Here is a 27,990-nt window from a genome sequence, read left to right as displayed (position 1 = left end):
TTAACATGAAAAACAAACCCAAACCCTCCCATGTTGTTTGGACGAGATGCTGAGTGGTTGCTAAGGTGTTACTTGGGTGTTTCTAGGTGGTCACTATGCGGTTGCCGTGACTACCCAGGCAGATTTAGACCTGACGTGCCCTGTTTTACAGACTGTAAACTTTACTGTAAAAACCACAGTCTCTTCTATAAACGTCTCTGTAGCAGAGAATAAACTCAAAAGGGATAAATATTGGTGCAGACTAAAACGTTTACATTACTTTACTCTCATATATCCTCAATTAGTCGATTATATTCCATCATAAACAGTGTTGTATGGTCTTGTTCCTGACTGTCCGTCCCTGTGTGTCCTCTCCCTGCAGACACTGAGGTGTGTGGGTTCGGTTGGCAGAAGTTCCAGTCTCACTGCTACAGATACTTCACGCACCGGCGGACGTGGGACGCTGCGGAGCGGGAGTGTCGTCTCCACGGCGCTCACCTGGCCAGCATCCTGTCGCAGGAGGAGCAGCTGTACGTCAACCGTAAGTTCAACAGTTTGTTTATTATTATTCATCACAAAACCGCTTCAGAGATCTTCAGCAGTAGTAGACAGGCTTCCTACGCAAGTATGGAAATGTATGGAATTTGATTTTATACATTCCCAGGTCTGGAAAAGTATGGAAAATGGAAACTATTGAATGGAAATATATTTATCTTAATAATTATCTTGGTTTGGTCTTATCTGAAGTTATTTGGGTTAATTATTTTGTATGTGCTACAATCTCCTGGAAATTATTTGGTTGCATAATGGCATACCCATTCAGAATAATGAAAACAAATAATAAATTGCATGCTTTTTTTTTATATTATGCACATCTATTTACTTAAATATCACAAATTATTAGATTTTTTTTACAGAGAAGTCTGGAAAAAGTCTGTCAGCTGTGTAGGAACCCTGAGTAGATGTGTCTGCAGCAACAAGCTACTGATGCTGGGCCATATCCATGGAGACGTGACGTAAAACTTTCATAAAACATGACAAATTTTTCATTTTTCATTTTCAAAACTGAAAAAGATGAGAACATGTAGATACTCAACACTGTCGCCACCGTTTCTCCAGGTTGTGACGACATTTTACCAGAGCAGAGTCTGAATTATGATGAAACCTTTGGTCCAAACTCTCCAGCGTGAACTTCTGTTGTAGTTTAGAAACCAGCTCTGTGTTTATCAGTGACTCACGGAGCTGAAGGACACGTTTTCCATTTGCATCATGAAGCTACTTTGGTGCATTTACATGAATATTCAGCTGTAAAGTGGATTCTCTCTCTGTGTGTCTCATTGATAAACTGATAAACTGGTCGACCGGTCGGTGCTCTGCAGGTCGGTGCACTCTGAGGAAACATCATCTGAAACATCATCTGTGCTGTAATCCACTGCTGAGTGTGTGAGAGATGAAAGATGTAATAAAACTCTGTTAGTTTCCACAGGAAGACGATGTTGTCGACTGCGTTTGAGCAACACACACACACACATACATTCACATCACTAACTCTGTGTGTGTGTGTGTGTGTGTGTGTGTGTGTGTGTGTGTGTGTGTGTGTGTGTGTGTGTGTGTGTGTGTGTGTGTGTGTGTGTGTGTGTGTGTGTGTGTTGTGTGTGTTGTGTGTGTGTAGGTCTGGGCAGTGATTACCAGTGGATCGGCCTGAACGACAAGATGTTTGAGAGAGACTTCAGGTGGACGGACGGACGGCCCATGGTGAGTTATAACCAGTTCTGGATGAAACAAAAGTCTCTGTTTGTAAATGTGGATGGATCAGAATTATTCCTGTTTCCCAGAGGATGAACCTTAAAGGGATAGTTCAACATTTTGGCAAATTGGCCCATTGCCATAATCCCTATAGTATATAGTCTTAGGTTCAGGAAGGACGAAGGGAAGGAAGGACAATGGAAAAGATGGGAGGAAAGAAGGGAGGGAAAAGGGAAGGAAAGATAGATGGAGGGATGGAACAGATCAGGTCAAAAAGGAAGGAAGAAGTAAGGACGAAGGGAACGAAGGAAGGATGGAAGGAAGGATGAAGGAAAAGAAGAAAGGAAGGAAGGACAAAGGGAAAGATGGGAGGAAAGAAGGAAGGGAAAACAGACGGTAAGATAGATGGAGGGAGGGATCAGATCAGGTCAAAAAGGAAGGACGAAGTAAGGACCAAGGGAAGGAAGGAAAGATGGAAGGAAGGAAGGAAGGAAGGAAGGAAGGAAGGAAGGAAGGAAGGAAGGAAGGAAGGAAGGAAGGAAGGAAGGAAGGACGAAGGGAAAGAAGAAAGGAAGGAAGGACAAAGGGAAAGATGGGAGGAAAGAAGGAAGGGAAAAGGGAAGGAAACATATGGGGATGGAACAGATTGGGTCAAAAAGGAAGGAAGAAGTAAGGACGAAGGGAAGGAAGGAAGGATGGAAGGACGAAGGGAAGGAAGGAACGAAGGAAGGAAGGACGAAGGGAAAGATGGGAGGAAAGAATGCAGGGGAAAGGGAAGGAAAGATAGATGGAGGGAGGGAACAGATTGGGTCAAAAAGGAAGGAAGAAGTTAGGACGAAGGGAACGAAGGAAGGATGGAAAGAAGGAAGGAAGGACGAAGGGAATAAAGAAAGGAAGGAAGGACAAAGGGAAAGATGAGAGGAAAGAAGGAAGGGAAAAGGGAAAGATAGATGGAGGGATGGAACAGATCTGGTCAAAAAGGAAGGAAGAAGTGTGGATGAAGGGAATGAAGGAAGGAAATATGGATTGTGGAAAGAAGGAAGGGAAAAGGGAAGGAAAGAAAGATGGAGGGAGGGAGGGAACAGATCAGGTCAAAAGAGGAAGGAAGAAGAAGTAAGGATAAAGGAAAGAAGGAAGGATGGAGGAAGGGAACAGACTGGGTCAACAGGAGGGTTGATGTCAGAAAAGAAGCTTTAAAACCTGTCGTCTTCAATTGTGATGACACACTGTCACACACACACACACACACACACACACACACACACACACACACACACACACACACACACATTGTGGAGCGCTGCAGCTCAGCTGTTGAGACATGTGAGCTGAATTATGCAGAGAAAGTGATGTGAGTCTGAAACCTGAAACCTGAGGAGGGAGATGTGTTATCATCCAGAACAGACACACCCAAACACAAACTGTGTGTGGACCGATCCGTTCACAGCAGACTGGAGAAAGAGTGTGTGTGTGTGTGTGTGTGTTTCATACAGATGTGTGTGTGTTTGTGTGTTTGTGTGTGTGTTTGTTTTCTCATCGTCCTGTTTTCATACAAACTATAGAAACTTTATCCGTCCTCTGAGCCTCAGAGCTGCTGTTTATTGTGTCAGAGTTGATGTTTGTCTCAGCAGCGCAGCTCGGTGGCGACTCTGAGAATTACAACTCTGAGGCGTCAAGATGTTTGTTGTTGTTGTTAAAGGGATAGTTCACCCAAAATTGAAATTTTGGGTGAAGTTACAGGGGGTCTCGGCGTAGCAGTGCATGTCCATATAACGGTTGCAAATGGATACCAACTGTCTTCGTAACAAAAAGACACACCAAAAAACATCCAAATACCTCCATGCTGCTCGTATGTAATGTCCCTCTGGTATTGAAGCCCCGAAATGCAAAATTGTCCCGAAAACAATTAAAGCTTCGAGAAGCTCCTTCCGCTACAAACAAGCTTGAAATATAGACTTATTTAATTTTTTTCGGAACAATTTCTCATGTCGGGGCTTCGATACAAGATGGACATTACATACGAGCAGCATGGAGGTATTTGGATGTTTTTTGGTGTGTCTTTTTGTTACGAAGACAGTTGGTATCCATTTGCAACCGTTATATGGACATGCACTGCTACGCCGAGACCCCCTGTAACTCAGAGAAGCCACGGAGGACTCTGAAACTTCTCCCAGCCCTTAGTCCACATGAGGGGGAGGAGATAATGAGTGAAATTTAAATTTTGGGTGAACTATACCTTTAATTGTTTACTGTTTACATCGAAAGCAGCAGCATCAGTAAACAAACCGTGTGTGTGTGTGTGTGTGTGTGTGTGTTCGCAGCAATACGACCACTGGAGGCCGAACCAGCCCGACAGCTTCTTCCAGTCGGGCGAGGACTGTGTGGTGATGATCTGGCACGAGGGCGGACAGTGGAACGACGTTCCCTGCAACTACCACCTGACCTTCACCTGCAAGAAGGGCACAGGTACACACACATACACACACACTGAGACACACACACACACTGAAGACTCCTGCACATCCAGGTTTTATCTTCCAATCAGTTAATTCTGGGATTCATTCATGGAAATTTAAAGGAGAAGTTGTTAAAAAAAAGCTAAATATGAATATGAATTGATACGAAGCAGAAGTTAGATTTGTCCTCCTAGGTCAAGGGAAAGAAGAAGAAGGAAGGATGGGGGGAAAGAATGGAGGAAGAAAGAGAGAAAGAAGGAAAGAAAGAAAGAGAGAGGAATAAAGAAGGAGAGAGAGAGAGAGAGAGAGAGAGAAAAGAAGGAAAGAAAGAGAGAGACAGAAAGAGAGAGAGAGTGGGATAGAAAGAAAAAAGGAAAGAAAGAGAAAGAAAGAAGGAAGGAAAGAAAGAGAGAGAGGGAGAAAGAAAGAAAGAGAGAGAGAGAGAGAGAGTGGGAAAGAAAGAAAAAAGGAAAGAGAGAGAAAGAAAGAAAGAAAGAAAGAAAGAAAGAAAGAAAGAAAGAAAGAAAGAAAGAAAGAAAGAAAGAAAGAAAGAAAGAAAGAAAGAGAGGAAGAAAGACAGAAAGAGAGAGAGAAAGAAAGAAAGAAAGAAAGAAAGAGAGAGAGAGGGAGAGGGAGAGAGAGAGAGAAAGAAAAAAGGAAAGAAAGAGAGAACAAAAGAGAAAGAAAGAAAGAGAGAGAGAAAGAAAGATTGTGGAGGGGAACGGATCGGGTCAAGAAAGGAAGAAGAAGGAAGGAAGGATCGGAAAAGGGATGGTGGAAAGAAGGAGGGAGACAGGAAGGAAGGAAAGAAGACTGGAAAAGGAGAACAGATTGGTTCAGGGAAGGAAGGAACAAGGGAAAGAAAGGAAGGAAAGAAGTGAAAAGGATGGTGGAAAGAAGGAAGGAATTCAGAAATGGAGGAATAAAAGGAAGGAAGGGAGGATGGATGGATGGAGGGACAGAAGGAAAGGAGGAAAGAAGGACCAGCCAGGGGGAAAACAGGAGGGTTAATAACGTACTTTAATGTTTTATAGTGTGTTGCGTTCACTGACAGCTCTGTAACTCTCAGTGTTGCTCCACAAGTTTTATCCAGACTTGAACATCGATAAGATAAGATTCATTTTTATTGATCCTACAGTCACATAGAGTTTTAAAAAACTGTAATAACAACAGAATAAAGTTGGAAAACAGCAAATCAACCAGTATAATAATAATTATTATAAGTTTTATTATCAGTTAACTATCGGATCAGCTGTAACAACTCTCTCACACTGTTACTCTGACGTGTTGTCGACTCTTCATCACTTCATGTTTTGTCTTCGCAGTAACACAGTGACATGTTATTAACTCCTGATTTCCTCTGGGTTTTTATCATCAGCTGTTTGGAAACGGTCCAACAGTTCTCTGATGTCAGATTGTCCTTTAATGCATCTCCAAAAGACAGCTTTCACAAAGAGTTTTTCTTTTTTTCTTTTTTTATCATCTGCAAATGAACTTCATAAAAGAAAACAACCACTCATGGGTCACATGGGAGTTCACTCTGCTAATAAACTGCAGCAGCAACATCTGGATCAGAGCTGTTAGTGTTTAAACGTCATGATGACAGTGAACGCACCACCGTGTCCTGTAGGTTTTTATTAGAAGCTTTAAAACCTGAACGTCTCGTCTCATCGCACCGCTACGGTTTAAACTATTAACTCCAGTCCTTTGCAGGGCCGTTGTATAGGGGAGAAAGGTGATGATAATTCTAGGGGCCGTAACAACTGTAGGTTTTTATAGAAGCTTTAAAATAAGATTCATTACCTAAAAATGTACTTGTTTTTAGATCATTTTCACTTAAATTCACAATAAATAGAAACATCTGCAAGTGAAAGTAAGTTTTTTGTGCTTGTAATAAGGAAGAAAAACTTGCTCCACTATCAGATTTTTCTACTTATTTCAAGTGAAAATCTGCTTGAAAGAAGTAAAAAGTGTCTAAAAACAAGCTACTTTTAATATGATGTGTCTTATTTTAAGTAGAATGAGATTTGTTTTGACTAGAAATGACATTTTGACTAGAAATAAGACAAATATTCTTGCTAAGATACTTGAGTTTTTGCAGTGTAATGCTGCATTAGCATCAAAACAAAGAAGGCTAAATAAAAAACGATAATACATACGTAGTCTAAGAGAAAAAAAGAGGAAAAGTTAGGGGGAGGGGCCCACTTTAGTATTCTTTAAGGGGGCCCAGAATTCCTAGCAACGGCCCTGGTCCTTTGTTTATATATCATTTTTAATAGTTTTAAACACTTATCGAGATAAAACTTACTTTTATTCTTTGGCTTTTAACTCAGAATTAGAGTTGTGTGACCTCTGTTCTTGTTTGTCTTGTTTTATTCTCATTTTATTGTATTTTTAATCTGTCAGCTCTTTTATGGCTCTTTTTATTCCTTTTTTTATTCTTTTTAAATTATTTTTTTTTCTTTTTATGTCTCCAGTGTCGTGCAGTCAGCCTCCCGTGGTGAAAGACGCGCGGGTGTTTGGAGCCATGAAGCCTCGCTACGAGATCAACTCTCTGCTGCGTTACCACTGCAAACAAGGCTTCATCCAGAGACACACCCCCACCATCCGTTGCCGCGCCAACGGCCAGTGGGACGCGCCCAGAGTCACCTGCATGAGCCGTGAGTGTCGACAAATAATACGAATAATCCATACAGTAGAGCCGCAACAATTAATTGGAACAATAACCGATTATTAAAGGGATAGTTCAACATTTTGTCAAATTGGCCCATTGCCATAATCCCTATAGTCATAGCAGTAGGTTCGTTACCTTTAATTGTCGGTGCAAGCTGTTTTTAGAACGGCGGAGCAGAGCCGTGAGCTGCTCAGAGCTACGCTACGGAGGCTCATTATGGGATTTCTTTGGTTTCCCTCATCAAACTCATCAAATACACAATCCAACAACTCCACAACGCTCTGGTGGACAAGTTGTGACCTGCACATTCACCACGCTATGAGATAATAACACAACGTTACCACACAGAGTTGTTTTAGAGGGAAATTCATGTAAAACCGCTGATGCACGTTGCCTTCAGGGACAGTTTTTCATCAAGCAGTCTCTGTATTTCCCTCTACAACAACTCTGTGTGGTAACGTTGTGTTATTATCTCACAGCGTGGTGAATGTGCAGGTCACAACTTGTCCACCAGAGCGTTGTGGAGTTGTTGGATTGTGTATTTGATGAGTTTGATGAGGGAAACCAAGAAATCCCATAATGAGCCTCCGTAGCGTAGCTCTGAGCAGCTCACGGCTCTGCTCCGCCGTTCTAAAAATAGCTTTTCACCGACAATTAAAGGTAACGAACCTACTGCTATGACTATAGGGATTATGGCAATGGGCCGATTTGCCAAAATGTTGAACTATCCCTTTAATTAATCGTCAACTATTTTGATAATCAAGAAAAAAAGTCCAAATTCTCTGATTTCAGCTTCTTCAATGTGAATATTTCTGGTTTCTTTGTTCCTTTATGACAATAAACTGAGTCTCCCTTTGGTTTGGGAAACACTGAATTATATTTTTCAACATTTTATTGACCAAACAACTAATTGATTAATCGTTTAAATAATTGACAGATTAATAGATAATGATAATAATCGTTAGTTGCAGCCCGACCGTGCAATGCTTTTTAATTTTTTCCACTTTCTACTTCTTCTTCTTTTTCTTTCAGCAGCAACTTTCCACAAGTCGTACGCTTTCCGTCGCCGCGGCAACCAGAACGAGCAGCAGCAGCAGCAGCAGCAGCAGAACCGACCCTACAACCATCACGTCCATCACACCAGGGGTCAGAAACCCTACCAGAACCAGAACCAGAACCAGAACCAGAACCAGAACCAGGAGCAGCAGCAGCAGAGCTACAACGTCCTGCAGAGTCTGTGGAGCCCGTTCCAGACCCGAGTCCAGCAGATGTTCAGGGAGAAGAGGGAGACACCAGAGGACCAGGACCAGGACCAGGACCAGAACCAGGACCAGATCAGACACTGAACCGCTTTGTGGCGTTCAACAGTACTACACTGCAAAATCTCTAAATCTTTCCAAGAATATTTGTCTTATTTCTTGTCAAAAAGTCTCAATTTTAGTCAAAACGAATCTCTTTCCACTTAAAATAAGACTCATCGCCTAAAAATGTACTTTTTTTTAGATCATTTTCACTTGTTTCAAACTAATTTTCACTTGAAATAAGTAGAAAAATCTGCCAGTGAAAGCAAGTTTTTTTTTGTGTGCTTGTAATAAGAAAGAAAAAATTGCTCCACTGTCAGATTTTTCTACTTATTTCAAGTGAAAATCTGCTTGAAAGAAGTAAAAACTGTCTTAAAAACAAGCTACTTTTTATTTGATGAGTCTTACTTTAAGTATAATGAGATTTGGTTTGACTAGAAATGACATTTTCACTAGAAATAAGACAAATATTCTTGGTAAGATGTTGAGTTTTTGCAGTGTAACTCAGAGCAGAGGCTTCGACAGACGGACGGAGCGACGCACTGAACTGTCACCAGCTCACAAACAAACAAACAGACAAACTGTCCGGGACCGGAGCTGTGTGGTCCGAGACGACTGTTGGTAACCCAGTGCCTTGTGTGTGTGTGTGTGTGTGTGTGTGTGTGTGCGTGCGTGCGTGTGTGTGTGTGTGGTGTGTGTGTGTGTGTGTTCAGTGTTTTTCATTTTATCATAAAACTTCAGCAGAGCAACAAACTGTCAGATCTACGACGTCACTGTGAGAAACTCTGAGGACTGATCCGACCTGCGGGGCGTCGCCACGGTTACGTACATGGCGTGATGGGCGTCACCACGGCAACACTGTGTCTTGTGTTTTCACTGCACCTTTTCACGTTAAATAATGCAATCTCAGTTTCCTACGGTGGCTCTGAAGGGTCAACTCAACTCAGTGTCAGCTCAGGAAACAACTTCATCCGTTTGACAGAAAACTGAAAAACCCAACAGGAAGTGTTTCTGGGGACGCAATAAAGTGACGGACCAATGATAATATTAGCACAATGTGTCATAATAATAATAACAGTTCATGTGAGTTTGTTTGGTTTATTAGAACGTCAGTATCACATGTTATTGATCACATTATTGACTGTTAGCTTAGCATTAGCCTACAGTTGGAGTTGGGTCCGTCACTGTATTGTGTCCTCCAGAAACATTTCCTGTTGTGTCAAACTGATGAAGTTGTTTTCTGAATTTCAAGCACATTTTTTTGTCTTTGAGTGTTTTCTTAAGCTGCAGTGAGTTGACCCTTTAACCTTTTTTGGCTCGTGACCCCGCAATCAAATGATATTTTTATATGCTGCATTTTATTTGAACTCGATTTATATTCGAGAAAGTGAAAGTATAGAATACAGTTATTTAAGATTGCGTGTGGTGTTTTAATCATCATTTTAAAAAGAATAATAATTAGTTAAAATAATATATCATTAATGTTTTTTTTATCAATTACTAGACATTTCAGGCGACCCCATTTGAATTCAAGGCGACCCCACATGGGGTCCCAACCCCAAGATTGAAAAAAGCCACCGTAGTATCATGATATAATATAATGAGAGGTTTTTTTTTATTTCCTGTGTTTCTACTCAGGTTTTTAAAGAGGAACTACGAAAGTCCAGTTGCTTTTCCGCTGTTTTGCTAACCCTCCGCCTGGCCATGTGCATCTGTTTACAACGAAACCTTTTTACCTTTTTAATTAAGGTAAAAATGTAGCATAGCCACGAGAGAAATCCTGCTTAGTTCCTCTTTAAAGCACAAGTTAAAACAGTGTTTGTAAAAACTGGCTGGAAACCTCGTTCATGTCGTAGAGGAGCGATGCACTGTAAAAACTCAAAATCTTACCAAGAATATTTGTCTTATTTCCACTCAAAACAAATCTCATTGTACTTAAAATAAGACTCATCACATTAAAAGTAGATTGTTTTTAGACACTTTTTACACATTTTCAAGCAGATTTTCACTTAAAATAATCTGATAGTGGAGCAAGTTTTTCTTTCTTATAGTACAAGCACAAAAAAAACTTGCTTCACTAGCAGATTTTTCAACTTATTTCGAGTGAAAATTTGTTTGAAACAAGTGAAAATGATCTAAAAACAAGTTAATTTTTAGGTGATGAGTCTTATTTTAAGTGGAAAGAGATTAGTTTTGACTAGAAATGAGACATTTTGACAAGAAACAAGACAAATATTCTGTGAGTTTTTGCAGTGTGCTAAGAAGGTAAAGTCATCGTTGCCCCGTCAGGTCGTATCAGTCTCATTCCAGAGTTTTCTCCATTTCTGGAAACTTCTTCTTCCTCTTTGTGCTTTGTTGCCGTTTTCCTGCATCAGAACCAGAACCAGTTTGTTTTTTTCTCCACATCTGATGAGTTTGTTCCTGTTTTTTAGTTTAAAAAAAACAAAGTAAAAACTGAACAAAAAGAGAAAAAAAATACAAAGACGGAGCAAATAAAGCAGCTACTGCAAGTCAGGCAGCTTGGACTTTTTACAATAATATATATATATATATATATATATATATATATATATATATTTACATTTCAGCATTTTTTTTTCTCCATTTCTTGGCTCATTAAAACACAATACTAACAACAAAAACAACAACACACTCTTTATAACTGTTTGTAACTCTCTCACTGCAAAAACTCAAAATCTTTCCAAGAATATTTGTCTTATTTCTTGTCAAAATGTCTCATTTCTAGTCAAAACTAATCTCTTTCCACCTCACCACCTGTAAATTAACTTGTTTTTAGATAATTTTCACTTATTTCAAACAAATTTTCACTTGAAATAAGAAGAAAAATCTGCCAGTGTTTGTAATAAGAAAGGAAAACTTGCTCCACTATCAGATTTTCTACTTATTTCAAGTGAAAATATGCTTGAAATAAGTAAAAAGTGTCTAAAAACAAGCAAATTTTTATGTGATGAGTCTTATTTTGAGTATAATTTGATTTGTTTTGACTAGAAATGACATTTTGACTAGAAATAAGACAAATATTCTTGGTGAGATTTTGAGTTTTTGCAGTGCTAGCGCCACCAGTGGTCAGACCTCCACATGGCAGCTTCTCCTCCAGACCCGGCACATAACAGAAACATCGTCCACTGAAATCTCTGTGGTTTTATTTTTGTATTGATGATGGTTTAGTCCAGTTTAGAGTTTAGATGCATGAGTTCACTATCACTTTAAATTATTATCACACAGCAGTTTGTCCCGTTGGAGTCTGTGCAGCTCATCACAACCCTGTTTGTAGATTTTTGTACAAAATATTTTTTAGCGTAGTAGATAGAGGAATAAATGTTTTTAAAGGAGGGAGGGGGGATTTAAAGGAGCAGCACGGAGAATTATCATGAATGTGTGGTGCTGTGATATTATTAACCATAGGATTTATAATATAGATACTATATGAAGCCATATGAATTTAACTTATTGTATACTTTAAAAAAAAGAAACTATGAATGGACTGTGATATTAAATACAGGTCATTGGAGCTGAAGTGATTCTGTTATCGACGACTTCCTGTTTACAGATTCTTCGTTTTGTGACACATTCGACACCAACGAGAACATTTTGATGACGTTAGTGTGTTTTTTTTAGTTGTTTTTTCTTCTATTTTTGTAGGATGTTCTCTCAGCTCGTTGTGATGTTCCATCCTTTTTTTTTTTTTTTTGTTGGTCACCGATCTGGAAACTGTGTTTTGAAGCCAACCAATAAGGGAATGTGAAAAAAGACACAAAGAGACGACGTCCTGCATCCTCCACCAGATTCCTGTTTTTTATAACGACCCTTTATGCATTTTACCTTCTCTCTCTCTTTCCGGTTTTTCCCTTTTTATATATATAAATTGTTAAATTGTCAGTGTTTATGCATTTTTGTTAAAAAAAAACGTCTGTTCTACTCCATGTGGCTGATGGGGTTTACTGTGTCTGTGGCACAAGAGCTTATTTTTATGTAACCGTCGTTTCTCTCTCTGTTCAAGTTACTGTAAAAAAAAAAAAAAAATCATCCTGGTTCCAGTCATTGTCAGCTGTGTGTGCAATAATATGAACTTATAACACAACGTGTGTGTCTGTGTGCGACTTTATTTCTGGTGTCTTTTTTGTTGAGTCTTTATAGTTATAGTAAGTTTATAGTAAATCAATTTGCACATCAAATAATATCAATACAATGATGATAAATGTTCAAAGTCAGAAAAGAACACAAAAACTAGGCTAAAGGCTAATGCTAAGCTAACAGTCCATTGTGTCCATGTGAATCATGTGATATTGACCTTTTAATAAACCAAATAACTCATCTTATTGTCAAACAGGAAGCTGTCTGCACAATTTCAGAAGAAGAACAATTGGACTGGTCCCTCACTTTATTGTGTCCCCCGTCCCCCAGAAACACTTCCTGTTGTGTTGAGAGTTTTACTTCAACTCATGTAAATAGAAGCATAAACAAAAGTGGATGTGTCAAACAAGCAGCAGTAAATGTTGCATTTATCGGGAACTATTTTTAGCAGAGGATTAATCCACATTTGCTGCAACCGTGAGACTCAATAAAGTGATTTAAAGGGGACATATTATGGAAATATCATTTATTTAGAAGGCCCTTTAACATATATTTGGGTGTTTTCTTGCCTTCCGGCCCCCAAAATATTATTTTCAGCCTGAAATCCATGTGGTTTTTATGAGCTGTTCCCTTAGTTGTCTCACAATGATGTCATTAGTTTTCGAATTTGCATAATCCCACCCCTACCTGTGAGTACAGGTACCTGTAGAGGGGGCGGGGCCTGGTGAGCAGCGGCTCATTTGCATAAAAGGGACAAACACTGAAACTGGCCGTTCTGAACAGAGAGAGCTGTGATGTTTGATCCTTGGGGGATTTTGACTGAAGCATGTCATAGACAATAAAGTTCAAATCAATCAAATCAAAAAATGTCTTAAAGACACCTGGGAACTGTTTTAATTGGTGGAAAAGGGACAGAATATGTCTCCTTTAATAGTTTCTGTAAACAGTTGAGCTCTGTGGCTCAGAGGAAGAAGATCTGAGGTTGGAGGAGTTTTCAACAATGAGAAAAACACAGATTATGACACAGTGTCAGTCACTGATGCTTCCTGAACACTGAGCAGGAGTTTGAGGAAGATCTTTTTTCCCCTTTTTAAAATAAAGTAGAAAATATTCACTGATCTTAGTATGTACATAGGTTTGCTTTTCCTGCTTTGCCTCGTTAGGACAAACAGCCTCCTGTAAACGAGTGAATCAACATGAAAAGCAGCAGCAGCACGTCACCTTCATGTCGTCACTGGCTTCCTAAAACAGAACCCAGCTTTGGCAGCGCAGGAGAAAAAAACCAACCGACCGACCGACACCATGAATGGCCTCGGTGTTTCTGGGAGGAAAACACCGAACCCCTCCCTGTGGAAACATGTCGAGCACATTACAGCATCACAGGGGCTGCATCAGCTCCTCCACCTGAGGCCGATTACACATCAACAACGTGAACGCTTGCCTACTACGCCGCTGACTTTAATTTTCTTTTTTGCAGCTGCGGTGGGATTTCTCATCAGACGTCATGATGATGCATGTTGGATAAAAGGCGACAGAGACGGAGTCGTAGTTTATGTACTGTTTTATTGTCCTCGTGTCTTTGGCTCCTCGTCCGCTGCAGATTTAACGAGACTCCTGTCGAGCAAAGTCAGTCGAACAAAACACAAAATAAAAGGCAACAGATTTGTTTGTTGTTTCTTCAAACCTTTAAAGGACATCTGGGGAAATATGCTTTTTCACTTTTTATTTTTAGTCTGTTGCTGCTTAGTTTAGCATCAACACTTGAAGCTCACAACTCAGTTCATCTCACAAAGCTTCACTCACTGTTTGAACCAAATTCAAGCATTTATGCTAAGATAAGACAACCTACAGGTATTGGCTCACATTTATTACACTTTAACACCTAATTTTTTAATCCATATACTCAAACTAAAATGTAAAAAGTTGAGTCTTTGCATCCTTCTCCCTCCAGAAATGTCAAAGTTTCCTTTAACAAACCAAACACTTAACACTGTTTACAATAAATCAAAGTAATACAAGTGAAAGGAAACAGATCTTTTTTTCCCTCCTCGGGGCCGTACGTGGTTACTCCACAGCTGCTGCTGCTCTGTAAAAAACCAAAACCAAACCAAACCAAACCAAACCAAGCGTTGTTTCCCACATTGTCGATGGCTAATTATTACAGAGAGTTATTTTAATGAGTGTGTGTCCAGCAGTCTGTCAGTGATAAGTGTTGCAGGCCTGCAGAGGTGGAAGCCAAGTAAAGCTACACACAACCCAACACCATCAGGCTCCAGTTTAGATGACCTAACCCGGTGAGCGATCCAGCTGGGCCTCTGATTCCCTTACATGGAAGAAGGCCTCGGTGCCTCGGTGCCTCGGTGCAGGAATTATCTGCATTATCTGCACTGCAAAAAATCAAATATCTTACCAAGAATATTTGTCTTATTTCTAGTCAAAACTAATCTCATCTTATTTAAAATAAGACTCATCACATTAAAAAGTAGCTTGTTTTTAGACACACCTTCCTTCTTTCAAGCAGATTTTCACTTAAAGTAATCTGACAGTGGAGAAAGTTTTTCTTCCTTATTACAAGCACAAAAAACTTGCTTCACTGGCAGATTTTTCTATTTATTTAAAGTGAAAATGTGTTTGAAACAAGTGAAAATGATCTAAAAACAAGTTCATTTTTAGGTGATGAGTCTTATTTTAAGTGGAAAGAGATTAGTTTTGACTAGAAATTAGACATTTTGACAAGAAATAAGACAAATATTCTTGAAAAGATTTTGAGTTTTTGCAGTGTGCATTTTGTTTTGTTTTGGATGTATTGTGTTTCTGTCTCTTTCAGCAGGCTGCATGGTGCAGCTCGGCACCAATAACAAGCCCTGAGCCCAGAGACTGCAGGTCGATCAGCCAGTTGGGATAGTTGAGATAAGCAGTCGGGGAAGCCAGTCGCTGCCAGGAAAACCGTGCTCACTCAGGGAACTGGCCGAGCCCCATCCATGACCTCAGCACCCCGGACGCTATGAGTCCGTCACTCGGTCACACAGTGTTTCCTACGTCAAACTCTACGTGTTAATATTCACCTGTTGTCCAGGAGTGTGTGTCAGTCAACCCAGAATAAACAATGTTTTTTTTTTATAGTGCAATTTTTATTTAGCTGTAGTCGTCTGAGAAAAACATTATGAAAAAAAAAAAGTATGATGTCCATCTAATTTTATTTGTTCATGCATTTCTAATTTGTAGGCTACGTTTTCTAAACATTTTGAAGATCCGGTAACACTTTACAATAAGGGTCCCTTAATTAACATTAGTTAGTACATTATTAAGCATTAATTAACTGTTAACAGATACATTAACAATCATTATTATGTATTACTTAGGATTAGGAAACACATCAATTAATGTAGCCTATTAGTAAGCAGTTAATTAATGTTTACTACTCAAAGTTAGTTAATCAATTTAAAAGTTGAATAATGTAATTAGTTATCATTATGTATGCATTACTCAGCAGTAATTAACACATTAGTTTATATATGTTTAATAATGTACTAACTAACCTTATTGTAAAGTGTTACCGAAGATCCTATTTGTTACTAAAATATTGTTTGGTTTCAGCCTGAAGCTAAAATATAAAATTTTGTTTAATAATTTCAGGTAAATTGTAATGATGTTGGTATTCTATATTTTGAATATGGGGATTATACTTGTATTATTGTGTGAAGTAGCTACAGCACTGACTTAACAGTTTCCTGTGATGGATTAATAAAGTATTTCCCATTTCTGATAACACACTGATAAATATTGTTGATCTAAAACACTGACCTCATGCTCATAAACACCAAATATAACCATATGAAAGCAATGTTAACCTTCCTCAACCCTGGAAAATGTAACGTAACTTAATCTAACGTAACATTTAGGCCTACGTAATCTAACATTATCAGGGCTCTGGGTTTGTTCTGGCTGTTTGTTTTATTGTTATTAATTCTCGGAGAGATTCCAGGTTCATATCGTATATGAATGAATGTGTTTTTCTTTTTCTTTCTGAGACGTGACGCAACATTAGCTAACGTAACAGTCCAAACAGCTAAATTAACTTCCGAAAAAGTTCTGGGCAGGGAAGCTGTTTCAACGGGCTATGAGCTATGATTCTGCACTAAAACATTAATAAATTCATGACCATTTATCCATCATTCACATTATCATTCAGTTGTTCACGTTTGACTAAATGTTAAGCTACCCTCAAAGTTTTAAACTTTTCATTGAATCTGTCTTGTTTCTTGAGATGGAATATTTAAATATTTTGTCATGTTCTTTTGTAGTTGACATAATCAACACACGTCAAATGTCGTCTCTGAGCAAAAACCAACATTTAAACCCTAAATTTCCATAGACTGAGCTAGCTAGAGCACGCTAGCTGTGGCAACCCGCTATATAGCACCGCTAGCAAAGAGGAAGAGTAGCACGGAGCAGGAAAGGAAAGTCTGTGGAAATATCAGATTTAAATTTTGGTTTAATCATTGTAGGCCGACTTCTGGACAACAGGTGAAGTTTAAAATGTTGTGTTTTTTCCTCCAGAGGTTTGTGTAGGTAACACTATTTGACTGATTTATGGAGGTACGCTCAGAGTGGCAAGGTCGCTAACGGAGCTAGCCCTGGCTCTTTTCATTCACTATAAGAAACTACAGTATTTGTATCAAAAATAGCAGTTTATCAAGGCGCTAAATAGATAAGAGTGTGTAGATGATACACTAAGAGGTGCTTTGCTGCGCTTGTTGAAGCTAAGTCATGCTCTGAAGTTGAAGCCAAACGGAGATACAGCCACAAAGGTCTACTTTACTGTAAAACTGAGCTCGTAAAATAACATTGCTCTGTTTTTTTTTTTATCTACGCCAAGCATTTTCTGTTGCTGGACGGCAAACTATTGTTAGCCTCATTTTCTTTTCTAGGCATCTTCTATTTGTTCAGTGCAAAATTCATGTTGTCTTTTGTTGTTTTTTTTAGGACTGTAGATTTTTTGTATTTTAACAACTGTTGTATGTTTTATGTAAACCAAAGATACTCATAGTTTTGGCCAGAAAGACAAAAAATAATCTAAATATTTCTACAGTATATCAAAAAATAGTCATTAACAGAAATACATTTCTAGATAGTCACATTCTACATACTTAGAAAACATAAACAATGCTAACAGTTGGATGTTTCATCTTCTTCTTACTCATTGTAGTGATTAGACTGATGTTTGGTCCAACACATTTGTATAAAAACCTAAAACACTGGACGATATGATGAAGTACAAAGTACCAGTCATAGCACCTTGTTAAGAATGGACAGCAAGGATCAGTTTGGTTGTGCTAGGCTTGTAATCCCTACCTGACGAGAATCGACCAGATGATCAAAGCGTTTTTTTTGTTTTGTTTTGTTTTGTTTCTTTTCGTCTTTTTTCAGCTGTGTTTCATCATGGCTCTGTCGTTGTTCCAGGTCTTGAACAAAACAAGATAAGTGCCCAAAGTATCAGTCCAACCATGAGACATTTAGCTGTGAAACTGATCATGTCAATTCGAACGCCTTGTTCGCCTCATTACATGACATGCCTAGTCCATTCTTGAATGACAGTATGGCTGTAGCTGTGATATCCTCCATCCCCCGCCCCTTCCCTCCCTCAACAACCCACCCACCCACCCACCCCCTCCCAAAGGCATTGATAAAATAATATGAACCTTAAATATGTGTAAACTATCCCTCGTAGTGTATCAGGTCCCAGATTACAAAGCAACAACATGACTCTGTCTTAAGGTTTCCATGACATAAAGCATCACAGTTTGAATATGTTTGTTCATACCTCCGAAATCTGTCCCTTTTTCACTCCACTAGTGTGTTCACTAGTGTGTATATGTGTGTGTGCATGCTTATGTGTGTATATGTGTGTTTTTGCAGGTTGTTGGTATGTGTGTGTCTGTATTTCAGTTGTTGCCCTTGAAGCAGTACACTCCGTACAGCTTGTGCTTTTTGTCCGGGAAGCCGCTGAACCTGACGGCGGCCTCTGTGGGGCTGCAGCGCCGGCGAGGGTGGGAAATCGGGTAGCGGACGCTGCCGTCGGCCAACCAGCCCGCGTCGCAGCGGTCGTAGCCCAGCAGCTTCCAGGCGGCGTACATCTGGCCGACCTTGGCGATTTGGGCACCATCCTTCTGACACGCCCCAACCGCCTCGTCGTAGGTCAACTTGCCCGGGTGGATCAGGTAGTAGAACCGACCTGGGGGGCAGTAAGAAAGGCAAATAAAGTCATCAAGATATTATAAACAATAGATCATAATGTTAAAGGGGACATATTATGGAAATATCACTTTTTGAAGGCTCTTCAACATATATTTGGGTGTTTGTTTTGCCTTCCACCCCTCAAAATGCAAGAATTGACAAAAAAAATCTGTAATTTTAAGGCTCCCTCGACATAAATCCATGAGGTTTTATGAGCTGTTCCCTCAGATGTCTTCCAGTGATGTAACTAGATTTCAAATTTGCATAACCCCACCCCTACCTGGGACCAGTAGAAGGGGCGGGGCAAGCAGTGGTTCATTTGCATTTAAAGGGACAGGCACTGAAACCAGCCGCTCTGAACAGGGCTGTTTTGAGAGGATGAAAAGAGCTGTGATGTTTGATCCTTGGGGTATTTTGCATGTCAGCATGTCACAGACATGTCTTTACGGCACCTGGGAACTGTTTTAATTTGTGGAAAAGGGGCATAATATGTCTCCTTTAACAAGACATGTGTTGAATAAACAGCCACATAACCAGAGTTAATTAGAACGATCTCCAGTAGAAATCCTCCCATATGCAGACGACACTGTCATATTCAATCGTAAGTAAGATCCTGAACGAATGGCTGACATTAAAAATTTGGGAAACTGTCGATATATTTAACCAATGGTCATAGTTTGTGCCAAACATTTGTGCAAATAGGAATGTCCAAATGGAAATAGTGAATCCTCTGGGGAGCATGAATGTGATGAATAAATTTACAGACAGCGGTGTCACAGCAAAGATCAAGAACTGACGCATACATTTTGTCAACGCTCTTAACAAGTGGTTGTGCCTTTCAAAATAAAACTGGAAAATGGTAAGCGATGGTTGGACGCTTTGACTTGTAGTTCATTCTACATTTCAGTAGCACATTTGTCCTTCACCTTTGTAGTGTGAGGTGAAGCAGAAGACATCGTAGTGGTTCTTGTCCTTGTCTCTCAGGCCGTAGTTGCGAATGCCCGGCGACGTGTTCTTGCCTCCGCAGGGTTCCCTGGGTGTGTTGATGGGATACTGCACCGTGCCGTCGCTCAGCCAGCCAGCGTTACACCAGTCCAGCCCTCCTCGCCACGCGTCGTACAGCTGGTCAAAGGACGCCACAACGGCATCCTGGTCGCGACACGCCCGCTCGGCGTCGTAGAAATTGAGGTTGTAGCGCCCGAGGCGGGGGTAGTAAGGGAAAATAATGCCTACGTGGAAACAGAAAGCAGAAGAAGCAAAACAGAAGGTGACCAAGAGTTAGAAGACACACCAGGAAATGCTTATAGGCTTTGGAATCGCTTGTCTTCTATGCCAGAGGATAGAATAGCCAAAAAAGTCTTTAACTGGGATAAAACACATAACTATCCTTGGTATCGTGACATGAAAGCTATTTTTAGCGAGACTGATCAACAACATATTTTCACTAATGGTTTGCGATGTAATATTCATTTTGTGAAAAATAAGTTATTTCTTGAGTATAAAGAAAAATGGGCTAATGATATCTGGTTTAAACCAAAGCTCAGAACCTATTGCCAATTGAAAAATGTATATTGTTCAGAACCCTATGTGACTTTGCCATTGGATAGATCCAAGAGATCTTTATGTGCCCAGTTGAGGGCTGGATTCTCCCTCTGGCAATAGAAGTTGGTAGGTTTAACTCAGTGCCTGAGGATGAAAGACTATGCACATTATGTAATTTAAATGTAATTGAGGATGAACTGCATTTTGTGTTTCATTGTCCGTTATATGACGAAGCCAGAACAGGCAGTTTTTGTTTCAGAAAATGCAAAATGTGAAACCGGAGTTGTTTTGGGTTAATGATGAGGTAAAGTTGGAATGGCTCTTCAGGAAAGAAGTCTTTACTAGAGCTACTTTCATAAAAAGTGCCTGGTCAAAAAGAAAAAGTGAATTATTTATGTGAATTCCATGTGGTTTTTGTTTTTGTTTGGTTTTGTCTGTGCTCTGATGATTTTGTTTGGTGTCTAAATATGATGATAATGTGTCTTGGAAGCCCTTATAGGCTGGGCGCCTTAATTGGTGCACGACACGTAAATAAATATAAATTCATTCATTAATTCACACCAGGGATCGATCCTGTTATTTAACCTGATGAGGTCCCCCGGTGTAAACACAGCTGTTTCCCTGTCAGGCTGATGCCAGCGCGTTTGGCTTCAGGCAGTAATCGCTAATGTCTCTTAACATAATGAAGCTGCTCTGACAATGATGTACACTCTGCTTACAGGACACTCTCGCCCCTGACATTCCCCCAAGCAATCCCTGTTCATGGAGCTAAATTTAGTCTCGCTGCAGCCTGAACATTATGACATTTTATTCTCAGACAGTTTTGAAAAGGCACACATCCTCCGTTCACCCAGATATTATACCTTCAAGGTCGAGAGACACCACTGATGTTCCATCTTCTAGCCCGTCAATGACTTCACATTTATATCTCCCATAATCCTCCAGGGTGATTTCTGTGATGACCAGAGAGGCGTCCATGGGAGATGAGCCTTGAAGATGGACACGACCATGGAAACTGCCATAACTCCTTTTGTGGTAGTCCATGGCGACAAAAACATCCACCTAGAGCAGGACAGAGAATGGTGAGTTATAGAAGAGGTTTAATAGGAGTTAAGAGACGTTTTAAAGATACTTTAAGACCCTTTAAGACTCAATGTTTACATTGGACCTCAGTGTCAATCACTTTCCAGGGCATCACTACGTTTCCCACGGCGTTGCCTTCTAAGTAATTAACAGGTTCATCAGACCTGAGCAGCCTGGTTCACCTGTACTTAAAGGGATAGTTCACTCAAAATTGAAATTATCATTATCATTATCTCCTCCCCCTCATGTAGACTAAGGGCTGGGAGAAGTTTCAGAGTCCTCCGTGGCTTCTCTGAGTTACAGGGGGTCTCGGCGTAGCAGTGCATGTCCATATGACGGTTGCAAATGGATACCAACTGTCTTCGTGACAAAAAGACACACCAAAAAACATCCAAATACCTCCATGCTGCTCGTATGTAATGTCCGTCTGTATTGAAGCCCCGAAATGCGAAATGAATATATTGAAATATAGACTTATTTAATTTTTTTTCGGAACAATTTCGCATTTCGGGGCTTCAATACAAGACGGACATTACATACGAGCAGCATGGAGGTATTTGGATGTTTTTGGGTGTGTCTTTTTGTTATGAAGACAGTTGGTATCCATTTGCAACCGTTATATGGACATGCACTGCTACGCCGAGGGTCAACTAGGGTTGAGGGACCATGTGATGGACCTCCTGATTCTGGTGTCCTGTGGACTAGTTGGTGTTGATTGTGTATGTTGACTTGGTTGTTTAGTTTAGTTCCTCAGTTGTAGGTGTCTAGTGGTGAACAATGTTTGCCTGTTTTAATAGCTGGGATATTTAACCAGCCACAAACCAAGAGGACGTCGCATAACCAAACTAGGGGGGTTGAGCTACAGCCAGGGTTTCATAGAGATCTGGTGGAGGCTGATTCCTGGAGTTGCCCAGTATGAACAAGGAGCATTGTTCCTCTGGGAGCTTGTTGGTTTATTTTAATTAAACAACTATCAATCAGTGGGGAAGCAGGAATCTTCTGGCCTTGCCTTGCTTTAAGGGCACATTTGCATTAATACTCAGTCAGCAGGGATGTGCTTCTTCTAACAGGAAACAAACTCAAGACCTAGACGTTGCTCCTTCATTGTAAAGTTGAATCTGATTTAATAACGTATGAATATTTCATGTTGCTTACACAACATTTAATGATAAAAGCATTTAGTGCTGCATAGAATGAATTAATAAGGTAAATGATTGATAGCCTACCTCCTTCAAGTAGTCTGAGGTCAACTTGGTCCATTTGATCCTCATCTTGCGGTTGGGCGACAGTGATTGGTCCCTCTGGATCTTACACGGCAAAGTGGCGTTTCCTCCTCGCCGCGACACCACCTTCGTTTGATCCGACACCACCGAGAGTCGAGGGCCATTTTCTACCACACAGGGGTAGAAACCAGAGGTAAACAAAAGAAACAAGAAAACACAACAACAAACACAAATACATTTGTTAAGTTAAATAGGATCAGAGGATAAACGTTTGAAAGAATAGCTGAGAATTTGGTTTGTTTTGTTTCTGAAGTTGAGAGTTAGCATCAGGGCAGTTGCTAGGAATTCTGGGCCCCCTTAAAGAATACTAAAGTGGGCCCCTCCCCTCTAACTTTTCCTTTTTTTTTCTCTTAGACTACGTATGTATTATTGTTTTTTATTTAGCCTTCTTTGTTTTGATGCTAATGCAGCATTACACTGCAAAAACTCAAGTATCATAGCAAGAATATTTGTCTTATTTCTAGTCAAAATGTAATTTCTAGTCAAAACAAATCTCATTCTACTTAAAATAAGACACATCATATTAAAAGTAGCTTGTTTTTACACACTTTTTTACTTCTTTCAAGCATATTTTCACTTGGAATAAGTAGAAAAAATCTGATAGTGGAGTAAGTTTTTCTTCCTTATTACAAGCACAAAAAACTTACTTTCACTGGCAGATTTTTCTATTTATTGTGAATTTTAAGTGAAAATGATCTAAAAACAAGTACATTTTTAGGTGATGAGTCTTATTTTAAGTGGAAAGAGATTAGTTTTGACTAGAAATGAGACATTTGGACAAGAAATAAGAAAAATATTCTTGGAAAGATGTTGAGTTTTTACAGTGTACTATGAGTATTAGTCAGGGTCTTGCGCAGAATAAATCAGTCATACAAAGATTAGACTACGGGGTTTTTTATGGGCCCCACTGGGCGCTGGGCCCCTAGAGTTATCATCACCTTTCTCCCCTATACAACGGCCCTGGTTAGCATAGCTTAGCTTGAAGGAGGCCCCGATCGGCTCACGTTTCTAAAACCTTACATTTCTTCAGCAGCACAGTTAAAACCAATAGGACACAGAGATAGACTCATTAAAAGTTGAACCGGTCCTTTAATCTCAGCAGCTTTGTCTCACGACTTGAGTCCGTTCTGCTCGACTGAAGCCAATCGATGAAACTAATCTCCACCAGCGACCTGACGACCAAACAGCTGTGTGTGTGTTTAACGCTGAGGGAGCGAGAAGCTGCAGTTACAGCTCACATCATCATCAGCATCGGTGATTCTCCGTCACTAACAGGTTTCAGATCAGCTGCCTCCTCCTCGGTTCAACCAGCCTCAGCGTTTCATTGTGTCTCTGCATCAGCAGCTGTCAGCTAACAGATAATCACGTATCAGCCCTTTACACAGCTTCTGTTTCATCCCGTCGGCTTCTTCAGCTTCTGGTTCTTTACAACCACCATCATCATCATCATCACCAGGGTCACTGAGTCTGCATCTCAACTCAAACTGAGCTGCTCTCATGTCTCAAGGTCTCAAAGTAACCCAAGAGAACTAGACAACCTTAGCCACATTGTTTTCAACACTTAGTTAGTTAGTTGGTTAGTTAGTTGACTGGTTTTTAGTTAGTCAGTACTTTTGTAATATACATACATAACATATAGCATATCAGTTTAGATATAACTTGTGAGGTCATTAGTTCATACATTAGTTTAGATAGGTAGGTTAGCTGGTTTTGGGGCTGTCATTAGCCCGTTAGCTGGCTAATTTGTTGTTACACATTCATAGCCTAGTTTTAGTCAGTCTGTCAGTTTTTCGGTGGTCATTATAATAAAGTTATTAGCCTTCAGTTATTTAGTTTGTTGGTTTTTAAAATAAATAATTTGCTCAGTTAGCTAGCTGTTTTTTGGGGTTTTTTTTTTTTTATTAATCATTAGCTTGTTAGATAGATAGCTGTTAGCTGCATTCATGAGCCAAGTTAGTTAGTTACCTGGTTTTTAGTTTGTAAGTACTTTTGTAATATATTAGTCCAGTTATTTAGCTTGCAAATAACCTTAATAAACAATACATTTGTAGTAGGCTATAGCCAAAGTCCTTAGGTCCTTAGTCATTAGTTCATACATTAGTTTAGATAGCCTAGTTGGCTGGCTGATAGGTAGGCTAGTTGGTTTTGGGGCTGTCATTAGCTCGTTAGCAGGCTAATTTGTTGTTACACATTCATTAGCCTAGTTTTAGTCAGTCTGTCAGTTTTTAGTTGGTCATTAGCTAATTAGTAGTTAGTTGGGGGTCATTCCTATGTTCCAAGGGTCCTATGTTCCCCTCTTTGTGTGTATCCCCGCTTTTCATATTTTTGTCTATTTTTGAGTGAGAAGTTGAGTTGTGACTTTGAATGAGAAGTGTAATTGTCCCATGGGTTGAGATTAGGCAATGAAGAAAGGAGTTGGTTAAAGCAGAAGTAGGGGAGAGCCGGGTCGATTGATACACGGGACGATTGATACACAGCGATTTCCTCGAAAACCACACAAGCTTGAGCCGTCAGATTTTGTCACTATGTTCAGCACTCAACACCGACCAATCCTGGGAAAGCTTGTGAAATTACGTCACGCCATTCAAAAGTTATTAGCGCGAACCGGTTTTTGACTACGGAAAGTAAAATGTTAGGTGCGGTAGTTTTTTTGTGATCAAAAGTTGTATTGTGTGTTTAATGCAATAATAATATGACCTAACAACAGATGAATTCGTACATAAACAGGTCCTAAATTATGAAATGTCATAGTTTTGAAGTTTAGAGGCAAAACAGGTTTTATTGTCAGTAGTCGCTGCAGGGACGATTGATACAGCTGTTTCAAATGTCCCTCACGCCACCGTGCGTAGTGATTGTGGTCACACTGCGCGATCAATATCTGTATATAAATCACCAAATTAATAGCCTAACTGTTTTGCAATGAACAACAACCGATTTGAATGAACAACATGTATTTTTAATAAACACCACATATTTTTAATGTTCGTGTTTATGACGTGAATCAACAGATATTCAGCAAAGTGAGGGGAAAATGCCAAGGGAAAAATGACAATATGTTCAACTGTGTATCCATAAACATGACTTAGGGCAGGGAAATAAGTAAATTAAATGAAAATGCAGTTGTCCAACAACTCGTACAAAAGAAGAAAGGCGAGTTTAATCGAAATGCGGATCTTGACAATTGCGCACGGGACAAAAATATTTATTTGACCTATTTATATTGTGAGAAATTATGTGACATTTTGGCAATAACGAGTACACTAGTATGTTGTCCGATATGCTGCATAAAAACGAGAGTAATGTCAGTAGTTTCTGTTTAAAACATGCTGTTTCAACCGTCCCTCCTCTGTGTCTCAAACGACCCGCATAGGTGGGGCGTTTGAGACAAATGTCAACTTACGTTCAAAATTATAAAACAGCGCGATCATCCAACATATGTGTTAAATTACACTTGTAACTAAGAAAATACACATGTGAGTTGTTGATCACATGATAAAAATGTTTGTGTACATAACGTCATCTTTGAAAAAGACGTTTAAATGAAAAGTGTATCAATCGACCCGGCTCTCCCCTAAGCGATCCGGTCGTTTTGGCTAATGCTGCGTTCCAGGCAGGCTTTTGAAACCGTAAGTTACAGCTTCAAGTCACAACTTACGACTTTGTAGCGTTCCAGGCAACCCACTCGTGTTTTTCCGACCTGTTTTACCTGTGAAAGTCACTATAACGGCCACTCGTAACTTCCGACCCGTGAACTCGTACCAGATCGAACTGGTACGACTTCACAGGTCGGAAAAATACGAGTTACGGGCTGCCTTGAACGCACCATAACAGCCCTCGTCCCTACGTCACCACATTCACGGCGTCCCTTGGCTGCACACACAGCCCTGCATGCCGTTCTCTCTCCTCATTGGATAAAAACTGTAGGATACGATAAATGTTTTCTCTTCGGCTCAGAGCAGAGCAGAGTGACTGAGAGACCCGTGTTTCGGTCCAAACACTCTATAGAAGTGATTGCTGTCGGAAGATATAACTATTTAAGACTTATATTAACACAAATATATCACTCACTTCTGATTTAAGTTTAGTAGAAAAGGCCCATTAGCCTAGCTTTTACGTAGTTTGGTGGTTTTGATTACTACATAATTTGTTCAGTGGCAAATAGCTGTATATTATTAATCATTAGCTTGTAGGATTGATAGCTAGTTGTTAGTTAGGCATTCATGCCAAGATAGTCAGTTAGTTAGTTACTGTAGTTAATTGACAGATTGCACAGTTAACTGGTTATTGTTTCATAGATGTATTGTTTTGTATGGTTATTCATAAATGTTCATTTATTTTGCTGTTATCTAATGTTTGATCAGTTATTTGTTAGCACTTTGCCCACCACACATATATAACAATCAACATCTTGCTGCTATGAGCACTCTGCACTTTGCCTACCTCATAGCCTACATGTTTCTGTATTGTCTAAGTGTTGTCTAATTGTGTCATTCTATGTATCACCTTGTATAGTAGCTTGTTTTCTGTTTTATTTTATCATTTTTTATGTTATGTGTGCGACTACAGATGGAAATTAGCTGGGAGCTAAATCTGGTGCAACCATCTCTTCTGCAAATGAATAATGTAATTGCACACTGTCCCTTAATAAACTAATAAACTAAACTAGATATTATCATTAGCAGTTAGTCCTGTTTAATGATGAATCCTCAGTGAGACAACATATTGTTAAACACACTGTATTTTACTCTTAACTGGTTACACATCAGATCTGACCTGAACACACACAACACAACTGTATCTATAACTGTAACAACTGTCCTCCATCTTCAGGTCCAGTAGCCTATATGTGTCATAACAGTCCTGTTCCAGTTCTAATGAACAGATGACACACACACACACACACACACACACACACACACACACACACACACACACACACACACACACACAGCAGCCTTATCACCGAGCAGCAGCAGCAGCAGCTCACTGATAAACTGAGGAAACAAATGACACTGCAGAGTGAGTGTGACTAACGAGACACAGGAGAGGACGCCTTGAGGGGGGTAGAGACTTCTCCGTCCGTCCGTGCACCCATGTACCCGTGGTCCCAGCGTCCGGACGGAGACACAGGACGACCCCCCTCACTGACTCACCTGTGACATAGATGGTCCTGGAGTGCTCCAGCTCGGGGTAGAGGATGTCCAGGTCGTTGCTGTCGGCCGCCGCGCTCAGAGAAACCACCACACAGAGGAGCACGGGAATCATCTTCACTCAGTCACTCAGTCAGTCACTCAGTCAGTCAGCCAGCGAGCCGGGGGGTCTGATCACTGCAGAGACACAGAGGGAGGGGGGTAAAGGGGGGGTTGGTTACGGCGCCGTGCGTACAGTAGAGCAGCTGAGCACCGGTTCTATTCTATCTGCAGTGCTGCTGCCTGCATCCTGCACACAGACATACACATACACATCCACATCCACATCCACATCCACACAGACATCCACATCCACAGCAGCAGCAACTTCTCCAGCTGCCTCACACTCTGACTGCCCTTGATGCACAAAGCCGGACGTCCCACATGAAGCTACACACACACACA

The 27,990-nt window shown here is 40.1% G+C and overlaps 1 protein-coding gene across 1 annotated transcript; it reads right to left on the bottom strand.

The window, feature by feature from the left end:
- Positions 1–18,196: 18,196 nt before the first annotated feature.
- LOC310994813 (hyaluronan and proteoglycan link protein 1-like) lies at positions 18,197–27,661 on the bottom strand (the record flags this gene model as incomplete). The annotated part of the gene is made up of 5 exons (XM_083983667.1): positions 18,197–18,486; positions 19,415–19,717; positions 20,894–21,092; positions 22,340–22,503; positions 27,550–27,661. 5 exons carry the CDS (start codon positions 27,659–27,661, stop codon positions 18,197–18,199), a joined length of 1,068 nt encoding a protein of 355 aa, XP_083839793.1.
- Positions 27,662–27,990: the final 329 nt, after the last annotated feature.

The sequence above is a fragment of the Trachurus trachurus genome (genome assembly GCF_905171665.1).
Source record: "Trachurus trachurus genome assembly, chromosome: 12".
Taxonomy (NCBI): domain Eukaryota; kingdom Metazoa; phylum Chordata; class Actinopteri; order Carangiformes; family Carangidae; genus Trachurus; species Trachurus trachurus.
The sequence above is the reverse complement of the archived record's forward strand: the minus strand, read 5'-3'. Positions and strand labels throughout refer to the sequence as shown.